General features: G+C 47.1%; 4 protein-coding genes, 1 long non-coding RNA gene and 1 pseudogene across 5 annotated transcripts; 5 read left to right on the top strand and 1 right to left on the bottom strand.

The window, feature by feature from the left end:
- Positions 1-558: 558 nt before the first annotated feature.
- LOC125531768 (uncharacterized) lies at positions 559-1,968 on the bottom strand. The gene is made up of 3 exons (XM_087532287.1): positions 1,602-1,968; positions 812-1,417; positions 559-734 (listed from the first exon to the last, which is right to left on the bottom strand). The coding sequence occupies exons 1-3, from the start codon at positions 1,966-1,968 to the stop codon at positions 559-561; spliced, it is 1,149 nt and encodes a 382-aa protein (XP_087388413.1).
- Positions 1,969-4,773: 2,805 nt separating this feature from the next.
- On the top strand, positions 4,774-5,430 carry LOC147958756 (uncharacterized). Its single transcript, XM_087532286.1, has one exon. It carries the CDS (start codon positions 4,774-4,776, stop codon positions 5,428-5,430), a length of 657 nt encoding a protein of 218 aa, XP_087388412.1.
- A 1,186-nt stretch (positions 5,431-6,616) lies between these two features.
- On the top strand, positions 6,617-7,665 carry LOC147958755 (uncharacterized; annotated as a pseudogene).
- A 222-nt stretch (positions 7,666-7,887) lies between these two features.
- Positions 7,888-9,774, top strand: LOC147958754 (uncharacterized). The gene is made up of 3 exons (XM_087532285.1): positions 7,888-8,978; positions 9,132-9,496; positions 9,602-9,774. The coding sequence occupies exons 1-3, from the start codon at positions 7,888-7,890 to the stop codon at positions 9,772-9,774; spliced, it is 1,629 nt and encodes a 542-aa protein (XP_087388411.1).
- A 9,779-nt stretch (positions 9,775-19,553) lies between these two features.
- Positions 19,554-20,290, top strand: LOC125523490 (uncharacterized). Its single transcript, XR_007290248.2, has 2 exons — positions 19,554-19,693; positions 19,760-20,290. It is a non-coding gene; the product is annotated as an uncharacterized LOC125523490 (long non-coding RNA).
- Positions 20,291-22,766: 2,476 nt separating this feature from the next.
- Positions 22,767-24,130, top strand: LOC147958753 (uncharacterized). The gene is made up of 6 exons (XM_087532284.1): positions 22,767-22,975; positions 23,084-23,252; positions 23,337-23,435; positions 23,523-23,776; positions 23,844-23,919; positions 24,008-24,130. The coding sequence occupies exons 1-6, from the start codon at positions 22,767-22,769 to the stop codon at positions 24,128-24,130; spliced, it is 930 nt and encodes a 309-aa protein (XP_087388410.1).
- The last annotated feature ends 1,908 nt before the right edge of the window (positions 24,131-26,038 follow it).

The raw sequence follows: 26,038 nt of genomic DNA, 5'->3' as shown, positions 1-26,038 counted from the left end.
TGGCCAACAAAGTAAAAAAGGAACAAATGTACAATAAACAATCATGTTATTGCATGACTGCAATATGATGAATTCTAGCGCGTGATATTTATAATCTTTAATACAACAAAAACTCAATTACTATGTTTGCAAACTGCGAAGACCCATCAGAATAGAGACCATCCTGTACCTAGATAGTGGTAGCACTACACATAATATTATACAAAGATCATCGTTTTTAAGTTATTATTTTCAGCGTTTTTTCCAGAACACCAATGCACAGGCACTGTCTGTTATATCTAAGCAACGGCGCACAACATCCATATGAAACAGCATAATATACACCCCAAATGGATCGACCTTACAGTTTTCCAATTAAAGCTATAATCCACATTGATCATTACTACTGAATCAGCACAAAAAGCACCAGCAGCAGCAACAATGATGATAATAATAATACTAGGAGCACTGTGCACTACAGCAGATCAATCGTTGACAAAGATCAGAACAAAGTTTCAGGGCAATGATCACTTCACCATGCTAAGCATATACTATTAAATTACTAAGGAGTGCAATTTGCTATTTCACCTTGTGATTTTCAGCAGCTAGGGTCTCCTTGAGTGATGGTGCCTCTGGTGAGTCGGTCATGCTCATCTGTGCCTGCAGACCTTCAGCTCCATGGTTCCCAGCAACTGCAGGTGCTGTGTAGTAGTCTGATGCCATGATCCTGTCTAACTTGGACCTCACCGCAGCATCTACAGCAAAAGGCCACAAATTTCAATCAGCAATCACCTCAAATCAAACCAAATTACAAACCTATATCAACCCTCACATGTAACAGAGGAGCCAGGGTGGATCGGCGCATCAGTATGGGTTAGCCATAGGCGGGCATGATGGGCACAGGCCTGGAGTGCGTCATGGTGGGAGACACCATCTGCGGAAGAAGGGCGAGCCGCGGCAAGGGCCGCCACAGCAGACACTGCATCAAGGTCGCTCTCCACGAGCAGGTCCACGGTATCATCCCATACGTAGCCGTGGGTGATGCAGCTGCTCCGTTCGTTCTTGCGCGCAACCATGGTGGCGATGAACTCGTTCGGTGACTTGACATAAAAAAGGGAGCCGAAGTAGATGAGCGCGAGGAGGTCCTGGATGGACAAATCGGAGCCAAAGGATGAGGAACCGGCAGCAGGTGCAGGGACGGTGGAGAGCTCCTTGGTGAGAGCAGTGGAGAGTGGTACGCGGAGGCGCTGAAGCTCGTCAATGAGCGCGGCGATGACGGGCTTGGAGTGCATGAGCTCCTTCTGCTCCTGGTTAAGCATCTTGCCGGCAGCGACGGACTCCTCCATCTGCGCGATGCGATTCTGCTTCTTCCGCAGCACACGGAGACGCTTCGACACCACCGAGAGCACCGGCCCTTCCTTGATTTCAAATATTGTCCCTTTGGTTTCAAATTATTTAACCAACTCTGCAAAAAAATGCAAAGCATAATGTAAGGCAACAGTAATGTTTTCATCAACAAAAAAGCAACTAATTACATGTGTTATCAGACTACCATATTAACTAGTGCTTTTCCGGTTATTACAATTTTTTGTTAACTCCGTAAATTTATTAGGGACGAGTACCTGAAGTCGTGCCAAAAGAGCTAAAAAGAACACACGGTTCATATGTTGGTTCGAGCCACGCCGTCTTTTGAGGAGCACACTGCGCACCAGACTCGAGCTTCAAACTTTTGGTGTCCACAGTAAGTACATATGCTGTCGGATGGCACATGCTCTCGTTCGCCATAATGTAAATAACATTGTCATCAAGCAAGCTTAATGTAGGACCAGCACTAGTCAATTTCTTCCAAGTCAAATTGTTTTCCTCATCAAACATCCCAGGCAACAAATTCGGCAAACTAGAGTCGGTGAAAGATATCTCAGATGTATCAATCGTCAAGCCATCACACCAAACATCTGAATAAATTGATCTAGTCCATGTTTTAGCCATCCATCCATAATCCTTTGCTCGCTTCATGTTGAAGAAAGCATCTTGCACATGAAAATCTAACTCAACACACTTGATCAAATCATTGAATATCGTCACATGACGGTGTGGTCTTGGAGTGAGATTCTCAAACATCAAATGGAACTCAGACGTATCACACGGTTCCGGAACTGGCAACGGAACAAAACGGATGGTAGGCTTTTTATCCAAAACATTGCATAAGAGAATTCCCCACCAGAGATCAATCCAACCTATGATACCCTTTTCTGCATATGCCACGCTCATGGTATTATGAAGCAATAGCTTATCCCTGGCATTCCTTGTCTCATTATCCTCAGCGATACAAGCGACCTGAGAGTGCCAATCATTCGTGTTAGATCAATATATGTGGAGTGTGTAATGTTTGCGAGACTCAAGTCTGAAATATTCAACATGTGGGAAAATGACAGCAAAGTCTTCACTGTTATCACTAACAGGCAAGATGGCAGCCATGTTTGGCGAAAAAGAAGACGGGTATGGCCTTGCAAGAAGATGAAGAGAGGCGAAATCGGGCCCTGCTTTGTAAACAAAATAGTTTATGAACAAGTAACGGTTGACACTGTCCGAGAAGGTGATAGCCAGCAATACAAAGCCTCCAGTTACACCAAGTATACGAGGCGGTGCTGTCAAGCGATCCCCGGTCTGATCAACGCAGCTGACCAGGCACAGTGAGATGGCTGGAGGGTCAACTGCTTCAAAAGAAACCTCCAAGTGAACCCCTTTGCGATTCTTGGATTTTGCGGTAGTGGAATTTTTCAACTCGCCCACTAAACATTTTTTATCCAAGAGGATTTGGGGGTGGTGGCCACACGGAGAAGGATGGTCTTGCATTGCCATGACGGAAGTGAAAGGGTGCCGATGAAGATATGGATCGTGGAAGGCGGCGAATGGCCTAGCCCTGGGAATTGACGGGAAAGAAGCTCGGGGGTCGATGTCAAGGAATCAGGGTAGATGAGCTCGGACTATGGCTGCCTGGGAGTCAGGGCAGACGGCCGGAGACGGAGCATCGTGGAAAAGGCCGAAGGTGGGAAGCGCCGGGATGGCGGTGGTGGCGGCGGCGGCAGGCGGTCGAGGTGCGCGGCGGCAGGCGGTCGAGGCGCTCGGCGGCAGGCGGTCGCGGTGCGCCGCGACGGCAGGCGGTCGCGGTGCGCGGCGGCGACGGTGGAGCCGAACCCTAGCGAGGCGGCGGCACGAGGGAGACAGATTGAGCGAGGGGAAGAACCGAAGGAGCGAGATAGACCTTTTTGACAGATCGGTCGCAACAGATCCTCGAACGCTCGGGGCGGCCGGCCCATGTAGTGTAAGGCTCGGTAGCGAGTTGTTTCCAGTGAGTTTGTTTTTCCTTTTTTTGAGGTTTTTTTCTGTTTTATTAGTTTTCAGTGGGTTTTTATTTTGGTTTTCCAGGAAAACACGAGATTTATTTATTTATTAAAAATATATTTCTTAAAAAAATACATGGAATTTTTTAAAATTTGAGAATATTTTCTAATATGTTTGTGAGCATTTTATGAAAAAATATAAACACTTTTTTATATTTCTGAACATTTTTAAGAAATTTTTGTAAATGACGAACGTTACAGTTTTTAGTAATAGACTAGCACAAGTGTTTTCGTGGCTCTCTTGGTAGGTTTTGGAATATTTGAGAATACATAGGCGGAAGAAATAGGTCGGCAGAGTCATGAGGGGCCCACAAGGGTGGGGGGCACGCCCTACCCCCTGGGCGCACCCTCCGTCCTTGTGGGTGCCTCATGGCTTCCCTGACATGTACACCAAGTCCTCTGGATGTCTTTTGGTCCAAGAAAAATCATCGCGAAAGTTTCATTCCGTTTGGACTCCGTTTGATATTCATTTTCTGCGAAACTCTAAAACAAGGGAAAAACAGGAGCTGACACTGGGCTCTAGGTTAATAGGTTAGTCTCAAAAATAATATAAAATAGCATAATAATGCATATAAAACATCAAAAACAAATATATAATAGCATGGAACAATCAAAATTTATAAATACGTTGAAGACGTATCAACGCCTTCGTCGCTGGTACCCACCCCTCTCAACCAAAGCTTTCACCTATAGCCCAGAGACCCTCCACCTCGATGAGCCTCTTAGGAGAAGGCTAAACCATCGATACGTGCCACATGCCAGTGGAAGACCACGTGAACCGAACAAGGAGCAAGCTGCTCGATGCCTCTCCATCGCACCACGTCAACAAAGTGGCTAGCTCGCCCAGAGGCCACCCGCACCTCCACAGCCCAAGCACGCCTGCGACGACACTGGCAGAGCAAGGCACACGCCACCACTGAAGCGTTTACCACTGAGCCCCACCTTCACGACCTCATAAGACTAACTCCGCCGCACGACCCTATCCCGTCCGGCCCCATCCGTTTGGGGTAAAAGGGACAAACCGGACGGCCCAGCGCGCGACGGCCTGGACCCATCTGGTCCGTTTTGTGTCCGGGCCGACTCATTTCGAGCGCAAACATGCGCCGGGTTTGGGTCGCAGCGGACAGCAAGTGGACGCGGCGCTCGTCCACGTCGGGGCCGCGTGGCAGGCGGCCACCTACCACCCACTGCTTGACATTAATGCGCACACGCGGTTGGCCCCACCTGTCATCCGCCCAAGCAAACGGTCGCCGTCCTTTTTAAATGAGGAAGCCATGGACCGGTCGTCGCCCACACTCCCCATTCCAACCCGCCGCCTCCTCGAAACCCAACACCCCCAAACCCTAGCCTCTCCCTGTCCTCGAACTCGCCGGCCGGCTGCCTCGAAGCAATGGGGCTATGGAACCACGGCCGCAAGGGGAAGCACGACCGCGAGATTGGCTCCTCCTCGGGACGCCGCCGCGGCTCCGTGAAAGAGGAGGCCGCATCGCCACCGCGTCGGGCCCCCGCGCCTGCCCCATTCACCATCGGCCCTAGGGCCGCCGGCGAGCGCAACCGGCAGTACATCAACGCGGATGTATGCCGGCGCTATTGGGAGACGATGACGCCGATCCCGTGGAGCGACGTCCACCTCCCCAACAATTGGCACCTCTCCGCCGACCAGGTCCCGATCCCGCCGGTCCCGACGGGCGACCGTGCGCGCCACGACGAGATCGTGCGCCGCCGCCGCCTCCTCCCCGGTGACCTCTACTACGACGATAGGTACGCCCCCGACTCCGTGCTCTGGGACACGTGGCTAAGGGACGAGCACGACGTGCGGCGTGCCTCTTACTTCGCCGGCACGTCGTCGGGGCCGCGGCGGCCGCGGCGGGAGGTGCGTGGGAGTACGCGGGTGCGCGGCCTCACACCCACGTCGTCGCCTTCCCCATCTCCATCGCCACCTCCACCTCCTCGCATGACAGTGGAGGAGGAGGCCCAGCTCATGCAACGTGTCATGGAGGACTCCATGAACACACACGATGAGCGCCAATGGTGGGGCCTCGAGTAGACGGTGGCTCTCTTTTTGGCCGGCGACGTCGCCTTCCCCGAGCTACAGATGGTAAGGGCGGAGGAGGTGATGGGGGAGGAGCTGGTGGCCGCGTTCCACCCGAGCCTGGTGGGCCAGCAGTGGAGCTGGTCGTGCACGGCTCCGGAGATGGCCGACGCCGTGGGTGGCGTGAACTGGTGCCCCACGCCGCCGCGGTCACCGGAGCAGGAGGCGTCGCCATGGGAGGAGGTGGTGCAGGCACCTCCTGCCTTCCGGCCCGCCACCGAGTACCACGAACCGCCGCCCCACCTCTGGACGCCGCCGGACTATGTCGACCTCGTCAGCGATGACGACGACACCGGCGGCCACCGAAGACGGCCACGGCCACGGCATCGACGGGCACGGCAGGAGCGCGCGGGCAGCGTTTTTATTTATTTTTAAGTTAATTATGCCAAAATGGACGTTCGCTTTATTTTAGTTTTTCAGTTTCTTTTAATCACGTCCACTCCGGACATGATTTGGGGTGCGGCCGCGCGTTAGGCGCACCCAGGACCCAACTGAAGGGGACATGAGCGAACCCATTGCCGCTCCAAAGAGACAAAATCCAGCCAAACTGGACGTTCGTTTGGGGACGTGAGGTGAATTTGGCTAACTCACGTCGTGCCCTCACCAGAGCTCGCCAAGAACGGATCTAGGCGCCAAACCATCCGTCCCGTGTGTGACGGCTTGGTCTCCTGTCTGGCGCTTCTTGTGGCGACCTAGGGTTCGCCTCCTCGTCCCCCAACCCGGCGACGGCAGATCCATCTCGTCCCAGCCGCCTTCGGCAGCTTCGGAGGCCAGCGACCCAACCTCCCTCTCTCGTCCGCATAGATCCCAACCCATCTCCACCAGAGGCCTTCCGTGTGAGTCTGGGGCACGCGGTCGTACTTCCACCAAATCCCTAGTTTTTTTGTTTCTCCGGTGACGCACGGGCGTTTGGAGGCTGGGGGGTAGCATGGAGGGAGTCGAAGGAATGTTGAAGAAGATGAACCTGTCCGAGGCAGAGAGGAGGGGAGTCAAGGTGGGCTGGAAGAGGGCGACGGCGAGGGAGGGAAGTGTGCCAAAGGCGATGGGGAAGCTGATCTCAGACAGGCCGGGGTATGCAGAAGGAATGGCGATTGCGCTGGGGCGAGTGTGGTGCCCGATGAAGAGACTGGAGGTCAAGGAGATGGGGGAGAACCGATTTCTGTTTATGTTCCATCAGGAGGCAGGGAAACGAAAGGCGCTCGAGAACGGGCCATGGACCTTCGGCAAGGAGCTTCTGGTGATGGAGGATTTCGACCCTAGGAAGACACTAGATGAATATGTGTTTGAAACAGTTCCAATATGGGTCCGTATTTTTAATGTTCCTTTGGGAATGATGTGTAAGGAAATGGGGGAGGATCTAGTAGATGAGATAGGGGAATTGGTAGAAGTGGATTCGGGTGAGGATGGCTCGGCGTTGGGGTAGTGCCTGAGAGTGAAGGTGCGAATCAGAATTGCTGAGCCACTTATGCAAGGAATCTTTCTGGATATTGATCCAGTGGATGATGGGGCAATGGAGGAGGAGGGAGGGGAGGAGGAGGAAGAGAGGGAAAAGGAAGACGAAACGGGTGGGAGGAAGAAGAAGAGAAAGGAGGATGAAAGAATATGGTGCCGTTTTGAGTACGAGTTTTTGCCAGACTTCTGCTACACATGTGGTAGGCTGGGGCATTTAGATAAGGACTGTAAAACAAAACTCAAAAGGGGACAGGCTGCTGAATTCGGGAGATGGATGAAATATGCCCCAGAGAAGCCTCAATCATATTACATGGTCCGGGGTGGACCGAGGGAGACGAGTGGAGGCAGCTCGGGAAGGAAGAAGGGTTGGTCGAATAGTGAGGGAAAGAGCAGGAGTGATGCACCATCGTGGAGGAAACCACCAACTTGCACAACCGATGGGGGTAAGAAGAAGAATGATGATGGGGAGGAGGTCACGAGTCCACTTAAGATTGGTCCAACTGCTAAGGGGGCTAATGACACTGCAGTGGGAGAGAAGAATAAAAAACAACTTGATTTTGGGAAGGGGGACGCCAACGATCCAAGCCTGGCTGGGATGGAAAACATTATAGAGACGGCAGTAAGGGGTGGTGGTGGTGTGATAGTGGGTGTTGGGAATGGGTCGAATGAAAACCACAGTGTGCCAGGGAACAAAGAGGAAGATGGGGTAGGAAATATTGTAAACAACCCAAGGGCTGAACCAAGAGGGAGGAATGGGAAGTTCAAGAGAAAACCTAGGGAGAGTGTGGAAGGCAAAACATGTGGAGTAATAATAGAAAAAAAAGAGGAGGGGGAGGAGATGGAAGTGGACAGCCAGGGGTCACCGAAGAAAATCAAAGGGAACGAAGCAAGTACCCAAGAAATGGAGGGAGTACACACCGTTTTGAATGCGGGACTGCCGAGTCAGTCCTGCGAGCAGAAATGAGAATCATCACATGGAATTGCCGGGGTTTGGGGAATGGCCCGGCAATTCGAGGACTCCTGGATATCCGGGAGAAGGAGGACCCCGACGTACTCTTTTTGTCGGAGACGAAATTGATACGTAGTAGGCTGGAGTGGCTGCGGTGGAAGTTGGGCCTTACGAATATGATGGTTAAGGACTGTGAAGGTCAGAGTGGAGGTTTGGCTTTATTCTGGAAGAATGAGGTAAACTTGAGAGTGGTGGGCTTCATGTCTAGATATCACATCGATTCGGAGATCACGGAAGAGGACGGGTTTGTGTGGCGATACACAGGGATGTATGGGGAGCCGAAACATGATGATAAGGATAAAACTTGGCGTCTTATGAGCAACCTGAAGGTACAAAACAACAAATCGTGGCTTTGCTCAGGAGACTTCAATGAGGTTTTACACCCATGGGAGAAGGAAGGGGGGGCACCTAAATCACAGAATTGCATGGACAAGTTTAAAGCTACACTTGAGGCGTGTGAACTTGGAGACTTGGGCTTCATAGGAGATGCATTTACATGGCGGAATCACAGCCATACTGCAGTTAATTACATAAAGGAGCGGATTGACAGAGCAGTGGCTACACAATCATGGTGCAACCGGTTTTCTGCTTTTAAGGTCACTAACAGAGATCCTCGACACTCGGACCACAGACCAATCATCATTGACACACAAGGAGGAGCTAAGAGACAGCAAGGTGCGACTCGGAGCTCTATGCCGAGGTTTGAGGCGAAGTGGCTGGAGGAAGAGGACTGTAGGGCAATGGTAGAAAATGCTTGGAAGAAGGGAGTGCAGTTGGAAGGAAAAGGGGTGGCAGCAGCTGTTAAAGGAGTCATGGTTGAATTAGTGGACTGGAGTAGAAATATTTTGGGGGACTTGGAGAAAAGAATTAGCAAAACAAAGAAGGAGTTGGAGAAGTGTCGAAGGAGCAGCATTAGTGCAGAGCAGGTTTGGAGGGAGGAACTACTTAGATTTAAACTGAGGAGGCTCGAGGATCGGAGGGAGTTATATTGGAGACAGCGGGCACATGTCCATTGGATGAAGGGAGGCAACCGAAATACGAAGTTTTTCCATGCAGCAGCCTCGGATAGAAAGAAGAAAAACCACATTAAGAAATTGAGGAGACAAGATGGTACTGTAGTGGAGGAGAAGGAGGCCATGAAGGAAGTCGTGACTAGCTATTTCCTTAATCTGTTTACGTCCCACACGGCAACAAGAATGGAGGAGATGATGAGTCAGGTTGATGCACGTGTTACCCCGCAAATGAATGAGGTTTTGAATGAGCCCTTCTCTGAGAAGGAAGTGTTTGAAGCTCTCCAAAGTATTGGTGACCTGAAGGCCCCTGGACCCGATGGTATGCCATCGGTGTTCTACAAAAAATACTGGGACATTGTAGGAGAAAAACTGGTCGCAGAAGTGCTTGAGGTGCTGAATGGGGGACCCATGCCCGAGGGGTGGAATGAGACTTGTGTTGTGCTAATTCCTAAGGTGCAAAATCCGGAATGCATGAAAGACTTGAGATCAATCAGCCTCTGCAATGTTGTTTATAAGTTGGTCTCTAAGGTACTTGCAAATCGGTTGAAACAAATCCTTCCAGACATTATCTCACCTAAGCAAAGTGCCTTTGTTCCGGGCCGATTGATCACGGATAATATTTTGCTTGCTTATGAATGTACACACTATATGCAGAGAAAGAGAAGAGGAAAGGAAGGGTTCGTTGCAGTGAAGTTGGACATGAGTAAAGCCTATGATAGGGTGGAATGGGATTTTCTGGAAAAGATGATGTATAAACTTGGCTTCGAGGAGACATGGGTCAAACGGATCATGCTTTGTGTGTCCACGGTGTCATACAGATTCTAAGTGAATGGAGAGTGTACGGATGTGGTGCTGCCCCAATGCGGCCTCCGTCAAGGTGACCCCCTCTCACCGTACCTCTTTCTCATTTGCGTGGAGGGGTTCTCCTCCTTACTGAACAGGGCAGAAGTGAATGGAACTCTGACTGGTATACGTATTTGCAATGCAGCCCCAAGTTTCAACCACCTATTGTTTGCAGACGACTCGTTGGTACTGATTAAAGCTACAAGCGAAAGTGCCAGGCATCTGCAAAGTATACTACATCTGTATGAGGTGTGCTCGGGACAAATTGTTAATTACGATAAGTCATCGGTCATGTTCAGAAAAAACACAAGGAGGGAGAGGAAGCAAAGTGTCATGGCTGAGCTACATATCAATACGGAGGCTAGATCCGAAAGGTATTTGGGGTTACCTGCTTATGTGGGACAAGATAGAGCAAAAACCTTTCAGTATCTCAAGGAACGAATCTGGAAAAGAATCCAAGGTTTGGATTGAGAGATTGTTGTCTAAGATGGGGAAGGACGTCCTAATTAAAGCTTGTGATCAAGCAATCCCTACTTTTGCCATGTCATGTTTTGACCTCACTAAATCCTTATGCGAGCAGATGGGGAGCATGATATGCAGATTTTGGTGGGCAAAGCAGGAGAAGCAAAACACTATGCATTGGTTGAGTTGGGAGACTCTGACAAAGCCGAAGAAGGATGGGGGCCTTGGATTCTGAGATCTATATGGGTTCAACATCGCTATGCTTGCAAGACAGGCGTGGCGGCTCCTCCAGAACCCAACCTCCCTTTATGCACAAGTTCTTAAAGCACGTTATTTTCCATCTACATCAATTCTTGAGGCTGCACCAGCACCTGGTATCTCATATACTTGGAGGAGTATCGTGAAGGGTGTGCATCTATTAAAGGAGGGCCTAATATGCAGAATTGGTGATGGGACTGAGGTCAATATCTGGAAGGATCCGTGGCTGAATAGGAAGGGCCAGAGATTTCCCATCATGCCAAGAAGAAGGTGCCTTCTTACTCGGGTATGTGAACTCATTAATCCAGAAACCGCAAACTGGGATAGGGAGCTGGTCAGGAATATCTTTGCTGACGCAAATGCCAAGGTCATCCTTGCGACGCCAATCCAAGAAGAGTTTGAAGATTTCTATGCATGGTTCCCTGATAGTAAAGGCCAATTCTCAGTAAAATCTGCATACAAACTGTACGTCAAAGCAAGAGATGCTACCTCAGCCTCGTCGTCAATCTCAGGTCAACAACTCTGTTTCCCATGGAAGAAAATTTGGGACATCCCCTGCCAACCAAAGATCCAACAGTTCATGTGGAGATTAGCACACAACAATCTACCTTTGAAGCTAGCTCTGAAAAGGAGAGGGGTTGAATGTGAAACACTCTGTGTATGTTGTAGAAGGGTAGATGAAGATGGGGCTCACTTGTTCCTGAGATGCAAACAGGTTAAAAAGCTGTGGCGTTGTCTCGAGCTGGATGAGATTCGTGAAAAGTTGTGTGCTTGCACTGATGCAAAGGAAGTAATACAGGCAGTGCTGGATCTACCTGAAGATCAACGGGTGCTTGTTACATGCATGCTGTGGAGGTGGTGGGACTGCCGCAATAAAATTAACGCTGGGGAGTCTTCAGACACAGTGGAGAGGACTGCAGTGTCCGCTAGGCTTTGGGCTGCTGAATCACTACAACTATGCAGTAATCCCAAATCCCAGTCACAACCCAAGGAACACCGTTTCTGGCAGAAACTGCTCGGTGACTTGATGAAAATTAATGTGTACGGGGCGTTCAATGTCTCTACTGGGTGTGGCGGTTGGGGATTCGTGGCCAGGGACAACAGTGGCGACATAAGGGGATCAGGGGTTGGCAAGCTTCAGCATGTGGCCAGTGCTTTCCAGGCCGAGGCGACTGCTGCTTGGGAAGCAATTCACGCAGCATCCTCTTGGGGAATGACGGCTATCCAAGTGGAGTCTGATTGCCAATCTTTGGTGAAAGCTTTGCAGAGTACGGAGTACGACTTGGCTCCTGAAGGTGTTCTTCTAAAAGATATCCGGTCTTTTGCTCGGTTGAACTTTTTTTTTGCGAAAAACTTCCAATCTATTCATCTTCAATCATGACAGTACAACGAACACCAGAAATAATAAAAATTACATCTAGGTCCGTAGACCACCTAGCGATGACTACAAGCACTGAAGCGAGCCGAAGGCGCGCCGCTGTCATCGCCCCTCCCTCGCCGGAGTCGTGCACGACTTGTTGTAGTAGACAGTTGGGAAGTCATCGTGCTAAGGCCCCTTAGAACCAGCGCACCAGAAAAGCAACCGCCGCCGATGAAGGATAACGTAGATCGAAAGGATCCAATCCGAAGACACGCGAACATAGACGAAAAACAACCAGATCCGAGCAAATCCACCGAGGATAGATCCGCTGGAGACACACCTCCACACGCCCACCAACGATGCTAGACGCACCACTGGAACGGGGGCTAGGCGGGGAGACCTTTATTCCATCTTCAGGGAGCCGCCGCCATCTCGTCTTCCTGAGCAGGACAGAAACCCTAACAAATATGAAAGGAACGACTAACAACGGAGCCCTCTCGCCGGCCCTTACGAGGATCCACCTCGCCTCCATGGCCCTAGGGCCACCGGAGACGAGGCAGACCTGCGGCGAGCCAGCGAGAGGCACAAACCCTAGCTTTTTTGGTGGAGGAGGAGGAGGAGGAGTACGTATTTGCTCAGTTGAACTTTAATTCTGTTGAATTTATGTATGCTCCCAGGGGCTGTAATAAACTAGCACATGCACTAGCAGCCGTAGGCTCTAAGCGAACAGACGCTAGGCAGCTGTGGACCGATGGTGTCCCTGATGATGTATTGGTGTATCTGGCCAGCTCTCTTGCTGTTCCTGTGTGATTTATGGAATCGCTGTGTTCCATCTCAAAAAAAAAGAAAGAACGGATCTAGGCGGTCCTCCAAACCCACGGCGCAGATATATCCTCCAGTTGCCATAGGGTGGCCACCACAACGCCGAAGGGATGAAGGATGACGCCGCCACAGTCTTGGAAATCAACCCGAGGCGACCACCACGCGTGAAGCTCCCGCAGAACGCTGGACACCACCGCCGTGGCCTAGCCAGGCCCTGGACGGGCATATTTTCATCAACTTGATCATATGATTAGACACGTGGCATGCTGATTCGTGACAAGGGATGTTCACAAAACATTTTGCACAAGCAAAAAACGAAACTAAAATACCCTTGTATATAAGAGGTGTTTGTTAATGAATCACGATCAAATTAATAGGAAATTCAGTCCACAACATGTGCTAAGACCTTCATCTACCCAGTTGGTAGGCTACGTTTACCGCCACATGGGCAGAAGGATAAGATGAGCCACCCGAATAGTTTAGGAACCGATTTGGTCACTTTCATAGCTTAAGGACAAAAAAGAGTGGTTTGTAGTTGGAGGAGGGTATTGTGTATTAATTCTCATTAATACCGCATTTTCTATAGCACATGCGATTGTAGTTATAGTCTTGAATGGACATCTAGGTCTCTAAATGGATTCTTATAATTAACATCCAACAATTAATTCACTAATGTGTGTGTGCGCGCTAAGTGTATGAACATGTTTCAGTGCCAAATGTTCCAGGGCATTGACGCCCCCTCCCCCCTCGAAAAGTAAAAGGAATTTAGGCGAAGGCTTTCCAAAAAAATATTTTAACTTTCCTATGTTTTTGTGATGTTGTGTAATCACCTTGAGTCATGGGGTAGCCACACTAATTACAATGGATGCCGAAAGAAAAGGGAGGCGCTCATTGCTCAACTTTATCCTTTTGTCGCCACAAAAGTCAGACCAAAACGTACAACATAATCGGATTTATATTGGATGTGTGGAACTAGGACTCTTCATATGTGTAGTAGGACTCCGTAGTGTCTGAGGGTTTCTCTGACCCTGTGTCCAGAGTCTCTCGGTGAGGGGCTCGGAGTATCCTGAATGAAACCCGGAGGCCGGACCAATGTTCGAGGTTAACCACGAACAAGCGCCTGAGATCGACCACACACCAGCTTCCCTGGTGTGTCTGCGATGATGTTGTTAGTGTGGGGGTGTTGAAGTTTCTGAATGTTGTATTTGTGCACTTTTTTTCTCCTTTGATCGATTATTTGGACTTGGTTCCCGGAATCTTCGGATGTATATTTTTTCTGCAACGGTAGATTTTAAGGTAGACCTACTTGTACTCCTCACCCCCGTGAGAGAGGGGCAATATCTGAATTCTTTTAGATGTGAGTGTTGAAAGGGAAACAAGAGAACAATCGAGAGAGCCTCGGCACAGATGTAAAAGTGAATGAGTGTCCTTTCATTAGATGATTGTAGGTATTTATACAGGCAGAAGCGATGCATCGAAGAGGCATCCGTTCGGGAGAGATGTCAGGAACCGACGCGACAGTTGCCAACGCAAACTGGCTGCGGTTGGTACAAGGGGAGATTCCCCCATAATTAACACAAGTTAATTGAGCTTTAACACTCCCCCTAATCTACACTTGTCCATGTAATATCATCATCTTGAAAAAGTCTCCTCCAAAAACCCTGTGGGAAAAATGTGAGGAGTATACTGTTTGATATGTTGCTAAACTCCTTCAAACCTAGTGGGAAAAATAAGGAGAAAATGATGCAACATATAATGGTTATTGTCTCTTTTAACTCAATAAGAGAAAACTCATAGAGTTTAGAGAACAATAAATATGTCGTATATACTTTCCCAAAAAACCCGGTGGGGAAAACAGAAAGTATGACATATGATCTCATGTTGATATTACCTCATTAAAAACCTTTATGAGAACCTGTATAGTAAACTCATGAAGGGAAAAAGAGTATAATATGATGCATTGAACAGGAACAATTCAGGAAGATACTCCCCCTGATTCTTGCAAATTCCAAAGCCGTCAGATACCAATTCCATGAACATGTTTCTGGAATGTAAAAGTTGGTAGAGACTTGGTGAACAAATCAGTTGCATGATTCGAGTTGCAAGATATGCAATATAAAGATATTGCTTATTAGTAACCTGTTTGCATCCGGACAACACAAGAAACATTATCTTGAGATAATGGTTGATGGATGTAACCATGAGGTCTGTTTCAAAGACTCTCCATGAGATGGCTACCACACCTAATAGGAACAATAAGCTTGTCTACGATCCGACATAGTGGGATCTGATCGATGTATCCAATGATATCGGAGTTCACATTCCTGTGAAACTGAAAACCAGGACAAGATGTTTGATGCCTTGGAGATATCGAAAGATATTCTTGAGTACCAACCAATTGTGTTTGGTGGATCCAATGGCATTATGGAACATTGAGTCCCAATATCTCATTTCCATCATCTCTTGGTCTAAATAGATCTTTCTCTACATCTAGAGAATGAATTACCATGAGAGTTATGGATGGATAAGATTTGTCCATAATGAGTTTCTCCAATATGTTTTGGATATAGACAACATGGTGTACCATAATGTATGAATGAAGGTGCTCAAGTTGTAGTAACGAGCAGTGTTTTGGTTTACCCAGATCCTTCATTTTAAACTCCATCATTTAGATGATTACATGTGTCGTCATTGCAGACACACAAACATGGATAATCATCATCGTAGGAGTAATCCTTGTGGAAAGGAACTCACTAAGTCGGTTGTACCAAATGTACCAACAACGATAATTCGTATGGTGACTTACTGATTTTACACAATGTATGTTGCATTTTGTATTTCGATTCAGAATTGAGATTCCATCGGGAATCAATCATATATGTCTGAATCTAGTGATGCACATGGATATGTAATCACTACATCTATCAACTGCAGAGATAGATGATTTTGTACTGCCAATGATATAAGTTATCGGAAAGAGATTCCACCTGTGGAGAATAGTTGGGTATCTGCGTGAACCCTTATGCTACAATACTTGCTCTATGTTTCACCACCTCATTGTTCTCAATTCCGTTTCCAGAAGAAAACTGGTGTAGGTATTGCTTATGAATACCTTCCCATTATTGAGCAAGATCATTTCTACCTAGATTATACCCTTTGCTTGAGTTCAGTCCGAGTGTTGTTCACACTTTGCCATGGCCATGTTCTTTGGATCTGAATCATTTGAAAGGTTTTTGCAATCTAGTTGAGAAATATATGTCGACAATTGTAGACTTCCGGTTATATGATTCTCCAGAATCTATATATCAATATAGACTTGATGGAAATATCGTTACCCATGGTGACTGCTCGCGATTTCCCAATGCGATCGAGTCGGGTATTCCGATGTCCTGGTCATTGTGTGCACTATGACCTGGGTTGGTGGAGGTTTCCCGTCCATTGGGTGTATACTACCCATTAGGTGTCTCTCAACGTGAAGTTGACTTGCATTTACTGATTCACAGGCCTTGATATCCTTGCTTGCGGGAAGCTAAATCCTGATGTACTTCTGCCATACATCTCCCTTTGTTGCTATGAACAGGGAGTGGAGTGAATTTTGTTGGTACCATCACTCTTTCAGGCATATTTTTGCAGGATTATAGGATTGTGTGACACCTTTATAGTCAGTAAATGAATGTGGCAGGTTATTTGCAATGTGATGCAAATCTTGTGAACGCATGGTTCAGATCTTTGAGTATGTGGATTTGAGGCAGAAAATGTGTTGAACATTCCACTAATTTCCTGGCATTCTTTATGGTACTTGAAATCTCCCCCTAATGCCTGGAAATGTTCCTCATTGAATCAACATACTGGCCTTGAATAACTCCCCATGTGAGGGGCTTGAGGTATTGACGAAAATACAGTTATTCCTCACATAGATCCCAACTATATGTTGAGGGGCCAATGATGTATGCCGGGTGGTGATATCGGTATGCAACCGAATTACCGCAGATAGGAAATACTTGGTAGATATCCACATATAAAAGATAGTGGGGAATAATATTATGCAGTTCTGTCATGAGCGTGTAAAACTGCATGACTCCAACGTAAAGTTGGTAAGTTGCAATTCCAAAGTAAAGATAATGCAATGAGCTTAACTCTTTGGATAGGATTCTACCAAACCATTTTGAGTCTAGACATTAGGACAAATTGCTAAATTTCAATCCAAAAGCCATAGAGATGGCCCTCAAGGAGAATTCTGCAATGTTATCCATTCAATTTGCTTGAAATCGATGTCAGGATAATGGCTAATGGTTTCGTGTGAATAAAGCACACACTTAAGACCATCATGTAGATATGTCTTTTGGAACCATGGATACCTGAATAGTCTACTCAATGGCTGGGAAGAGCCACTTACCTCGACTTGATGCATTCAAGGAGTCTGAGTGGTTCAGCGTAGACTTTAAGGTGTGCGAGCCTTAAAATTAGCTTCCCTGTGTCACTTGTAGTGCACATAAAATCCAAATGTTATTAGAATTTAGCATCATAACAATCATAAACCAGTGGAATTGTTGATAGTTTCGGTTTCAACCCAATGTCAATGATGACCAAAGCAGGAATGCCAAGTTTGTCATGCAAAAGACACTCTGGAAAACTATCTCGTACGCAACATGTGCTACGGGTTTTGTAGTATGTGTAGTGCAATGCCGATGATACATAGAGAATGTGCTTGCCATATCTGTTGCATATGGTAAAGAGAAGGTATTTCTCTTTGTTGTCATCATAAGTTTCGCTATGGAAACTATTTTGACGGATACCTCTATAGTTTAGTAGGGTACGAGTTAAACTTGGGAAGCAATAAAGCATCCCGATGTTACTCGGGTACCCACAGGGATAGTAAATATGACTCGAGTTGAGCTAACAAATACCTCATCGCGTCTAGCGATTTTAAAATACATTAGACTTCCCTAAGTATAGAGTTTGTGGTGCATATGTCCACAAGGCACATATCATTTTTCATCGGATTGACTCCCGTAGAAATCTATATATAGACATGAAGATTCTCAATATGAAAATCACTGTCAGATATATAGAATACATACAAATATATTTGTAACAAAGTGCTGATACAATATATTGTGATATACAATATATGATGACAACAATACTTATGTTCTTATTAGAACATCATAAATGGACATAAATTATGTTGACCACTCAGGAGATTGAGAGACTAGACGAAGTCTTCAAACATGTTAGTTGAGTCATATTCAACCATCATATTCTCCGTGCCCATAGGGTCCTGTCACTGCTGGTGATGTCGGGTTGAAGGTTGAAGTGAGCTCCAAACCTTTGCCCTTGAGGTCTGTTGTGTCCTAGGAATTGCTTATACAGAATAACCAGATGCAGAGATCTGAATCGATATAATGCCTTATGATGTATAAGACAATATTTTTCTGTTAGCGGTGTGATTCCGACCAGAGGTTAATCATGTGGTCTTGGATTGCACACACTATTCCACAAGACACAAGAGTGATCATGATGTCCATGCCCAGGTAGGGTAGTGGTGGCGATTGAGGGCGAATGCCTCAAATTCTCTAGCCATCGGTTACCATAGATAGTTAATTTACAATTAGTAAATTGAAGACCATCATGGTAATATTGTAAAATTAATGGATATTTCAAGAAGTTATCTTGAAACCATTAATGTGAATCTCAAATTGCTAAGCATGACACCTTGAAGATAATCTCCAAAATGAAGTAGATCTCGCGGCACTAGGGAGTATAATTTGATGAAATCAGTAGATACTCACTCCTAATGCCTTATGTCATGACTTAGTAAAATGCATGGGAGTGCACAATGTTGTGCAATCATAATGTCAAATTTGACAAAATGTAGGCTTAAACAGTAGTGGTGATAATCTGCAAAGCAGTAGATCTACACACTACCTCGGGATCCCAATACATCAATTTGAAGAAATCACTAAGAATTTTGCATATGTATTTGCAAGAAATTGAAAATCTCAATTACAAATAGACGTATTAATCTCGACATGTAGCGAACATGGAGATACATACATTCCGAAATACATCGTACTCACCACTATTATAAATGAATAGTAATGATGTTGCAAACTTGATGTTCAAGTGAAAAAACTTGAATTATATACACCTCAAATTTAATGAGATGTTCTTGTATCAAGTTGCAAGATAATTCAGCAGGGTGAATTAATATTTTGCGAGAGAAAATTAATCTCATTCACAATGAGATTGTTTTGTGAGAAAAAATTATATATTTCTCAATCGCAAATCAATATTGTTGTGCGAGAAAACTTAATCTCGATCGCAAAACAATGTCGTTATAGTAATAAGACATGTTATAGAGATTGCTAAAGGCAAACATATTGAACATGCCACATAATAACTGATATATCGCGTGTGCACATGCGGCCACGCGAGGTCGTTATCCGCACCGGTAGTCCCCACGCGATTCGTGCTAACTCCAATACGACGTTCGTGTATAAAGGCCACTGGGCAGCGTATCCCATATCGTATAGCTCTCGTATTAATCTCTGCGCATCAGTGAAGGCCCACATGGCATCTGGTAGTGACAACGGCTAGCTGAAACAGAAGGCAACGATCGCATTTATTGCCCGGCAGTGACAACGGCTACCCGCATCAGGCGTGTGAGGGAGATCGCGTTGGTCACCGTTTAGTCGCAACGGCTAGCTGGGCGACGCTCCTCGCTGGCTATTTAAACGCCATCCTTCCTTGCTTTGGATGGCCATTCCAAGCTTCTCCCATTCTCCATTATTCTTAGATTATCTGGGCTTGCAAAGCATGTGTTCGTCCATGTCCCATAGCAGTGCGACACCATCGCCATCTCATCACACGAGCAACCAGATGCCGCCACTCCCGCTCATCCGTTGCCCTGAATGCAACGCCGGCTACGTCCTGTGGTTTGTCTCCGGGACAGAACTAAACCCAGGGAGGCACTTCTACAAGTGCGAACGGCATGGGGTAAGTTTTTTCATATCCTCGCAGCTCATGTTCTCCGGGGCATGCTGATTCTTGTTCATTCTGCAGCATGGAGGGTGCAAGTTTTGGAAGTGGGAGAACAAGTACATACAGTACTTAAGCCAGCAGTGGGGACATCTGATTTCGCACGCGTCGGTTCATCGCCACGTCGCGCTGCTCGAGCAGAACCATGCATTCCTGAAGAACATATTGATGCTGTGCCTCGCGAATTTGGTGGTCATGGTCACTATCTTCCTCCTCAAGTTCTGAAGCACCACCCCGTCCTGCGTACGTAGTGTCGTACTCATACATGCCTTCGTCTTGCTGCCGCTCAGTGGAGTTTGATGTACCCACCGCATTGCCATGGCCATGAACAGGGCAATGTCGCAGTCACACATGGGCTGTATCCCCTCTGCGTAGGGAATGCCGTTTCCTTTTCGTATGTTACAGTATCTCTAGCGATCTGCATGTATCAGTTAGTACGTCCAGCTTGCCCATGCAAGGGCGGGAGCTGCTAAGTGCAATTAATTATGTACCCCCCGCCGTCGTAATTAGACTGTCTCTAATCAAGAAACAGATGCAAACACGTATTTTTTGTAAGAGAGAGTGGAGTCATGAGTCATCGCCCAGTCGTCGTCCGCCATGCACTTGAATGCACCAATAAGAGAAGGCGATGCGCCCCATCAATGCCACACCCATGATTAATTGATTGCTCCAATTACGACGGCCTGCAACGGAGCAGAAGACGCCAGGGCACGCGTGCTCTATAAATTGAGCTCCCGCGGCCCGAGCCTCAACCCACACACCACACGGTTCCTTCGTATGGTAGCACACAGCCACAAACACGTGATTCACCGTCTCTGTAAACACCACCGCCGTCGCCGTGTTGTGGCCGTCGCCGGACACCGGTAACGGTAAGGTAAGCATCTTCTTCTTGTTGCTCCTTTCTTTCATTCTGTACTCGTGAAGGTGTAATCAATCCCCCTTGTCCGCGCGTGTGTGCATGTGTATGCGGATGGATGAACCCATGCACCCCCAGGGCACGAACGACACGAGCAACCCCTCCCCAACGTCACGCTGCTCTCCAACAAAAGTACGTGCCATGCTTGATTCCTTTGATGACTTCAAACAATCTCTTGTCGAGGAGATGGGTTTTGAAGGCATACTGGAGATGCCACATTTGCCAAGGATTAGCCTGAGATTAAGTATATGGATCATGGCTAGAGTTGATGAGCTATCTAGAACTATTTACATCCGTCCTGGCAGACAAATGTCCTTCAGGGCAGCGGACGTGTTCAAAGTTTTTGGAGTACCGTCTGGCCGCGTACATATACAGAAAGCGTCGATTGCCGAGACAAACCACGTGCGCGATGTGCTAAGTATAAACTCGAGCGGTAAAAACCTATTATCTGCTGTCGAGAAAATACTAGTTAGACCAATAGACGAGTCAAGTTCTAAACTCGAGATAGACAGTTTCAAAATGGCATTTGTCATTTTCGTAATGGGGCATCTGCTTGCCCCGTCGACGACCCACGATCACACAAACACGCATTACTGGGGGGCACTCGTCCAGATAGACCACGTTAGCGAGTTTGATTGGTGCGAGTACGTGATAGAAGAGTTGATGGTTGCATGTTCAAGAGTAAAAGCAGATCTCAAGGCAGTACGGCCTGTCACGTATCTCCACGCCTGCCATTTATTCTTGCAGGTTAGTTTCAGGATTTCTACCGCTAGAATCAATTGTGCCCATACGCACGTTTAACATTTTATTTTATGTAAATAGGTCTTTTACCTAGACAACCTTGATCTCGGGATTTTCAACCTACCGCACACTACAATCCCTCGAATAGCTGTGTTCGACGACATGCAGTTCAGGCGTATGATTTTACAGTGCAGTGTTGGGGGGAAAGGCAGTACAGACTTCTCCGGCGCAATGGTCCTATTCTTGAATTTCCGATTTTTATTATTCACCTCTAAAAACCACGTTTTGATTTTACGAACCCACGTGCTGATCCTTCAACCGCAATTATATCAACTGTACAGATCCGCGAGGCTGATCAGGTGTGCTATACCAGGAGTGCGTGGGACACCCCACTAGATCCAGTTGGCCGCGCGGCTCCCATGCTGCCCGGCCTACCATGCAACAGAGTACGGGCGCCAGCTAGGCCACACGGGACCCACACCATCGCTAATCCGCAGTCGATCTCGTTCAGGCTGCCCCAAGTGCCGCATGGAGCGTCACCCACTCCAATCACACCAGCTCCTCTTTTCCCACGCATGCCGACCGGAGGCGACTTCTCTACGTATCTAAAGAATAATTACCCAAAACTGGTATGCCAATCATTTTGTAATCAACAATCATTTTTTTTGCTGCATGCGCGCATCTATTTCATCGGGCACGCCACATTATCCGACTTCGATAAATAAGGCTTGACTGGTCTGCCCCAGGCAAGTTCGAGTGTCGGGATGCTGATGAAGCGGCACAACGCCACCACTTTTAGGATTGCAAACACCCTCAAGACTGACTTAATACAGGAGAACACTCAGTTTCTCAACTCGCTAGTAAGTGAGCTCGGCGAGGGGTGCATATGCTGCAGCCTCCGATCGGTACCATGCATCATCACCACACCTGCCCCCTCGGGTTCTCCGCAGTGCACGAACATCTACCATCGCAAGATAGAAATAACCGAATCCAATGGTACGTCCATTACTTGCACTCGTGCCTAATTATTCCCCCACCGGCTAGACGAATAAACCCTTTTGTTTCATTTTTTTTCATAGGGGAAAGCTCTTCTGGTCAGAAGTTCACGTCATCGGCCTCGTCCGGGCCTAAGAAGAGGAAAGGGCCACTTGTCCCAGGTGTGTTTTTTTACCGATTGATTTCGCGATTTCGTGTTCTTTTCTTAGTGCTAAGTGGGACAAGCCTTTTTACTGATTAGACATATCTTTCCCGGCAGACCAGGAGACCACCAGCGCGGCGGGTTTTGTCACGCCCACACAAGCCAAAACCTTGTTCACAAGTCAATCACCAGCAGACGAGCAGAAGGGGTGGTGGGATGGGCTCGCGGGTTTGATTATGTTGATGGACGGAGATGCAGCGCACCCGGCCGACGCGGTCCTGTTCGGCCAGGCTTCATCTGAATTGCCACCGAAGCAAGAGCGGGCGCACGCGGGGTTCGCCGTGTCGCACTGGATTGATGGCAAATGCCGTCCAAGTTTTCAAGTCCTTGTATGGAAAGCCATCGACGGATTCCTGAAGATCATCTCAATTGAAGAAATCGAAAGGTACATGCAAACCACTTCGTCAATCCTCGTACCAAAACCAGTAATGTTCTTCACGCACGAACTAACACTTTTTATCCGTAGGCCTTTTGTAACTCATGCCATGCCAAGGTACATCTCCATCACCCCAAGCCCACTATTGACCCAGATTTTAGGAAAGGACCCATTAGACCACGAAGTATGTTCTCTTATATTCCGACGTCAAGATCAGATCGATGGCGAGTCACTTTACGTGAACAACCAGCCTCGTTTTCGTTTATTCCTAGAGCCAGATATATCAGTCAGTATCTAAATTATGAATAACACCTTATCACCAACAGCGCTCTCATTTTTCTGCTTAGAATTTGACAACCTTCTATCTTAGACTGCCGCTTTGGCTGGAGAAGAAATCTGGACACTTGTTCCTGCAACGGCACAGTTCATTGGGCCGCATTTGACACACAACATCGCGGAGTGCAGAATGGTATGCGTCAATAACCCACCCCGTTTAACGATATGCGAAAAATATAGACCATGCTACTTACCACTCCATTTTCTTTGACATTTGCAGTTTTTCCTGCCAACCATTTTCGACTTTGGATGGTGCCTGTACAGCTGGGATATGCAGCGCAAGAATATTAATATTTTTGATCCGTCATACGGGAGCTGCACCACACAGCATCGCACGGACCTCCTGGAAGCCGTCGCCGACAAGCTCCACGTGGCGCTATTCACCACGATTTACAAGCTGTTCAACAACTGGCACGTGGATTGCATTAGATGGGAGAAAATCTTCCACGTCACTTCGCCTACCACAGTCAAGCAGTAAGTTATCTTTCTCGCTTAATGGTTTTACGCACAATCCATTGTTAAATTACTAATCCGATCGCAGGAAGGACACCGGGATTTGGATTGTCCGCGTGGCAAAACACTTCGATGGCAACCAGGTTCTTGTGGATATGTCACAGGTGCGTTTTTCGATTTGCGTGCGTTTTGGATTTGCGACCGGTGGACTGGCTAGTTGACAATCTAACGATGCATTTCGTAACCACGCAGGGATCAATCGTAGGAGAGCGGCAGGAGATTCTGACCGAGCTCGTTGAAATGAAGGGCAACATGCCCCCCCTGCCGGATAGCATCACCAACCTAATCACCTCATGGCCCGCCCAAGAGCTCTAAGTTTCGCGTGCTGGCTGCCCTTCCATATAAAATAAACACAGGGCTTGCACCCTAGTACGTGTAATGTGTCTAGTGGCCAACCAAGCCCGTTTCGGGGGCTGTAAACAAATATCTATGTACTGTAATGCGTGTAATGGGCAACCAGGACCGATTATTGTAATATATAATAATCACTCGCCCTCTAATGCGTGTAATGAGTCGGTGAGTGTAATATATAATCAAAGACTGTGGGCTTCGATCGGTCAAAGTATAAACGCCATGGGTTTCGAACACGCGCGCTAGCTACCTGCAACGCTACAAGCTACCCCAGACGTATAGCACAGTCGCCTCCCGTCGCGCCAGTACTGTTGCACTGCTGAGCAATAAAACTAGATTCGCGTGCGCCTCACAATATCTCTGCCGCATGGAAACGGTGGCATCCACATGCAGTTAGCTGGCTGACTTTTCCGACGCACGCACGACGAGGAGGAGGCAGCACCATTGTTTCCGGTCCACATCGTGGTCGACAGCTCTCTTGCCCGAGACCAGGAAACAATCTCCGCTGGTTCAACGAAAAAGGTGACGACGTTTTCTGTGACGGCAAAACACAAACCAAAATTACGATGTTGTTCATACATGTCTTCATACACAAATCACATACTAAGCATTCTCTTAGGAATGCAAACATGGGACGTGCCCGGTAATGTCTTCAAGACCCCAAGCAAGAGAAGATTTTTTGAAGATTTCCAAACCCCAATGAGGGGCATTTGGAAAAATTGCCTGCTTCGTGGTGTCACATTCTAAGTTTTAGGAATGCAAGAAACGAAACACTTTTTCTCTTGCGACGCTTCCAACAGCATGATAGCTTTCAAGAGAGAAAGAAAACATACATGGTTAACCAGTTTCCTAACTATTCACATGGTCGCATCGTAGTTTACAAATGAGCGGCACTTGTCTTACATCATAAAATTAATTATACAGATAAATTTTTGTGTTCAGTTCTACAAGTTGAAGAAACAGAACCCCCGCTCGATAGGTGCATTCCACCACGAAGATGAGTGCACTGACGACTTAACCCCTTGGCGCAGTCACACCTTTATCTAAAACATAAGCAAAGAGAAAACCAAACATTTTTTCTTCGCGACCCTCCGACACCATGATAGCGGTGAAGAGAGAAAGAAAACATACATCAAATCCATCGGTTTTCTAACTAATTGCGTGGTTTTCTACGTAAACCATTTCTGTTTATATCAAGATGAGCTTCACTCCCGTCGATGATTCGGTTTGGCCGTACACGAATTGAACCAAAGAGGCTTATTTAACTTTTCAAACAACAAATGAGCCCCATAACATTTTCCAACGTAATATAAATTGGTGTTTCGGTGGGTTTGGGTGTTGGCCGTACACAAATTGAACCAAAGAGGCTTCTTCAAAGTTTTCAAACAACAAATGAGGGGCACTTGTCATACACCATAGCTTTTTCCACCGCAATTTTTATTGGTGTTCGAGTGGATTTTCTTACAAGGAGAATAGCTTCCAAGCTAAACCACCCAATCCCCCAAGATTGGGTGTTGGCCGTACTCGAACTGAAACAATGAGGATTTTCTCATTTTCCAAAAAAACAAAACGAGGGCCACTTGTCATACACCATACATTTTTTTCCCGCAACATTATTTGGTATTTGAATGGATGTTCTTCCATAGAGAATAGCTTCTTGGAATCCAAGAACTCAAACAACAGATAATTTTTTTAAATCTCCAAATTCAAAAGAGGGGCATTTTGCGTACAACATAGCTCTAGTCTATAGGTACACACAAAAATGCTGGGACATGCCTCGTGATGTTTACAAGAAAACAATCCAAAGAGGATTTCTAAAAGTTTTAAAAAACCAAACATGGGGCATTCGTCATACACCGTAGTTTTACAAAT

This window comes from Triticum urartu, chromosome 7A, assembly GCF_056163025.1.
Source record: "Triticum urartu cultivar PI428250 chromosome 7A, HENAU_Tu73, whole genome shotgun sequence".
Classification (NCBI taxonomy): Eukaryota; Viridiplantae; Streptophyta; class Magnoliopsida; order Poales; family Poaceae; genus Triticum; species Triticum urartu.
The sequence above is the reverse complement of the archived record's forward strand: the minus strand, read 5'-3'. Positions and strand labels throughout refer to the sequence as shown.

What these genes read in the sequence shown, in the direction of transcription:
- LOC147958754 (XM_087532285.1), top strand. Translation starts at nt 7,888, where the DNA reads ATGAGAATCATCACATGGAATTGCCGGGGTTTGGGGAATGGCCCGGCA. An exon ending in GGAGGCAACCGAAATACGAA is followed by an intron (nt 8,979 to 9,131) that starts GTTTTTCCATGC and finishes CACGGCAACAAG; the next exon opens with AATGGAGGAGATGATGAGTC. An exon ending in GGTACTTGCAAATCGGTTGA is followed by an intron (nt 9,497 to 9,601) that starts AACAAATCCTTC and finishes CACACTATATGC; the next exon opens with AGAGAAAGAGAAGAGGAAAG.
- LOC125531768 (XM_087532287.1), bottom strand. Translation starts at nt 1,968, where the DNA reads ATGGCTAAAACATGGACTAGATCAATTTATTCAGATGTTTGGTGTGAT. An exon ending in CTCTTTTGGCACGACTTCAG is followed by an intron (nt 1,418 to 1,601) that starts GTACTCGTCCCT and finishes TTGAAACCAAAG; the next exon opens with GGACAATATTTGAAATCAAG. An exon ending in CCCTGGCTCCTCTGTTACAT is followed by an intron (nt 735 to 811) that starts GTGAGGGTTGAT and finishes CTTTTGCTGTAG; the next exon opens with ATGCTGCGGTGAGGTCCAAG.
- LOC147958753 (XM_087532284.1), top strand. Translation starts at nt 22,767, where the DNA reads ATGTTGATGGACGGAGATGCAGCGCACCCGGCCGACGCGGTCCTGTTC. An exon ending in ACATCGCGGAGTGCAGAATG is followed by an intron (nt 23,436 to 23,522) that starts GTATGCGTCAAT and finishes TGACATTTGCAG; the next exon opens with TTTTTCCTGCCAACCATTTT. An exon ending in TTCTTGTGGATATGTCACAG is followed by an intron (nt 23,920 to 24,007) that starts GTGCGTTTTTCG and finishes GTAACCACGCAG; the next exon opens with GGATCAATCGTAGGAGAGCG.
- LOC147958756 (XM_087532286.1), top strand. Translation starts at nt 4,774, where the DNA reads ATGGGGCTATGGAACCACGGCCGCAAGGGGAAGCACGACCGCGAGATT.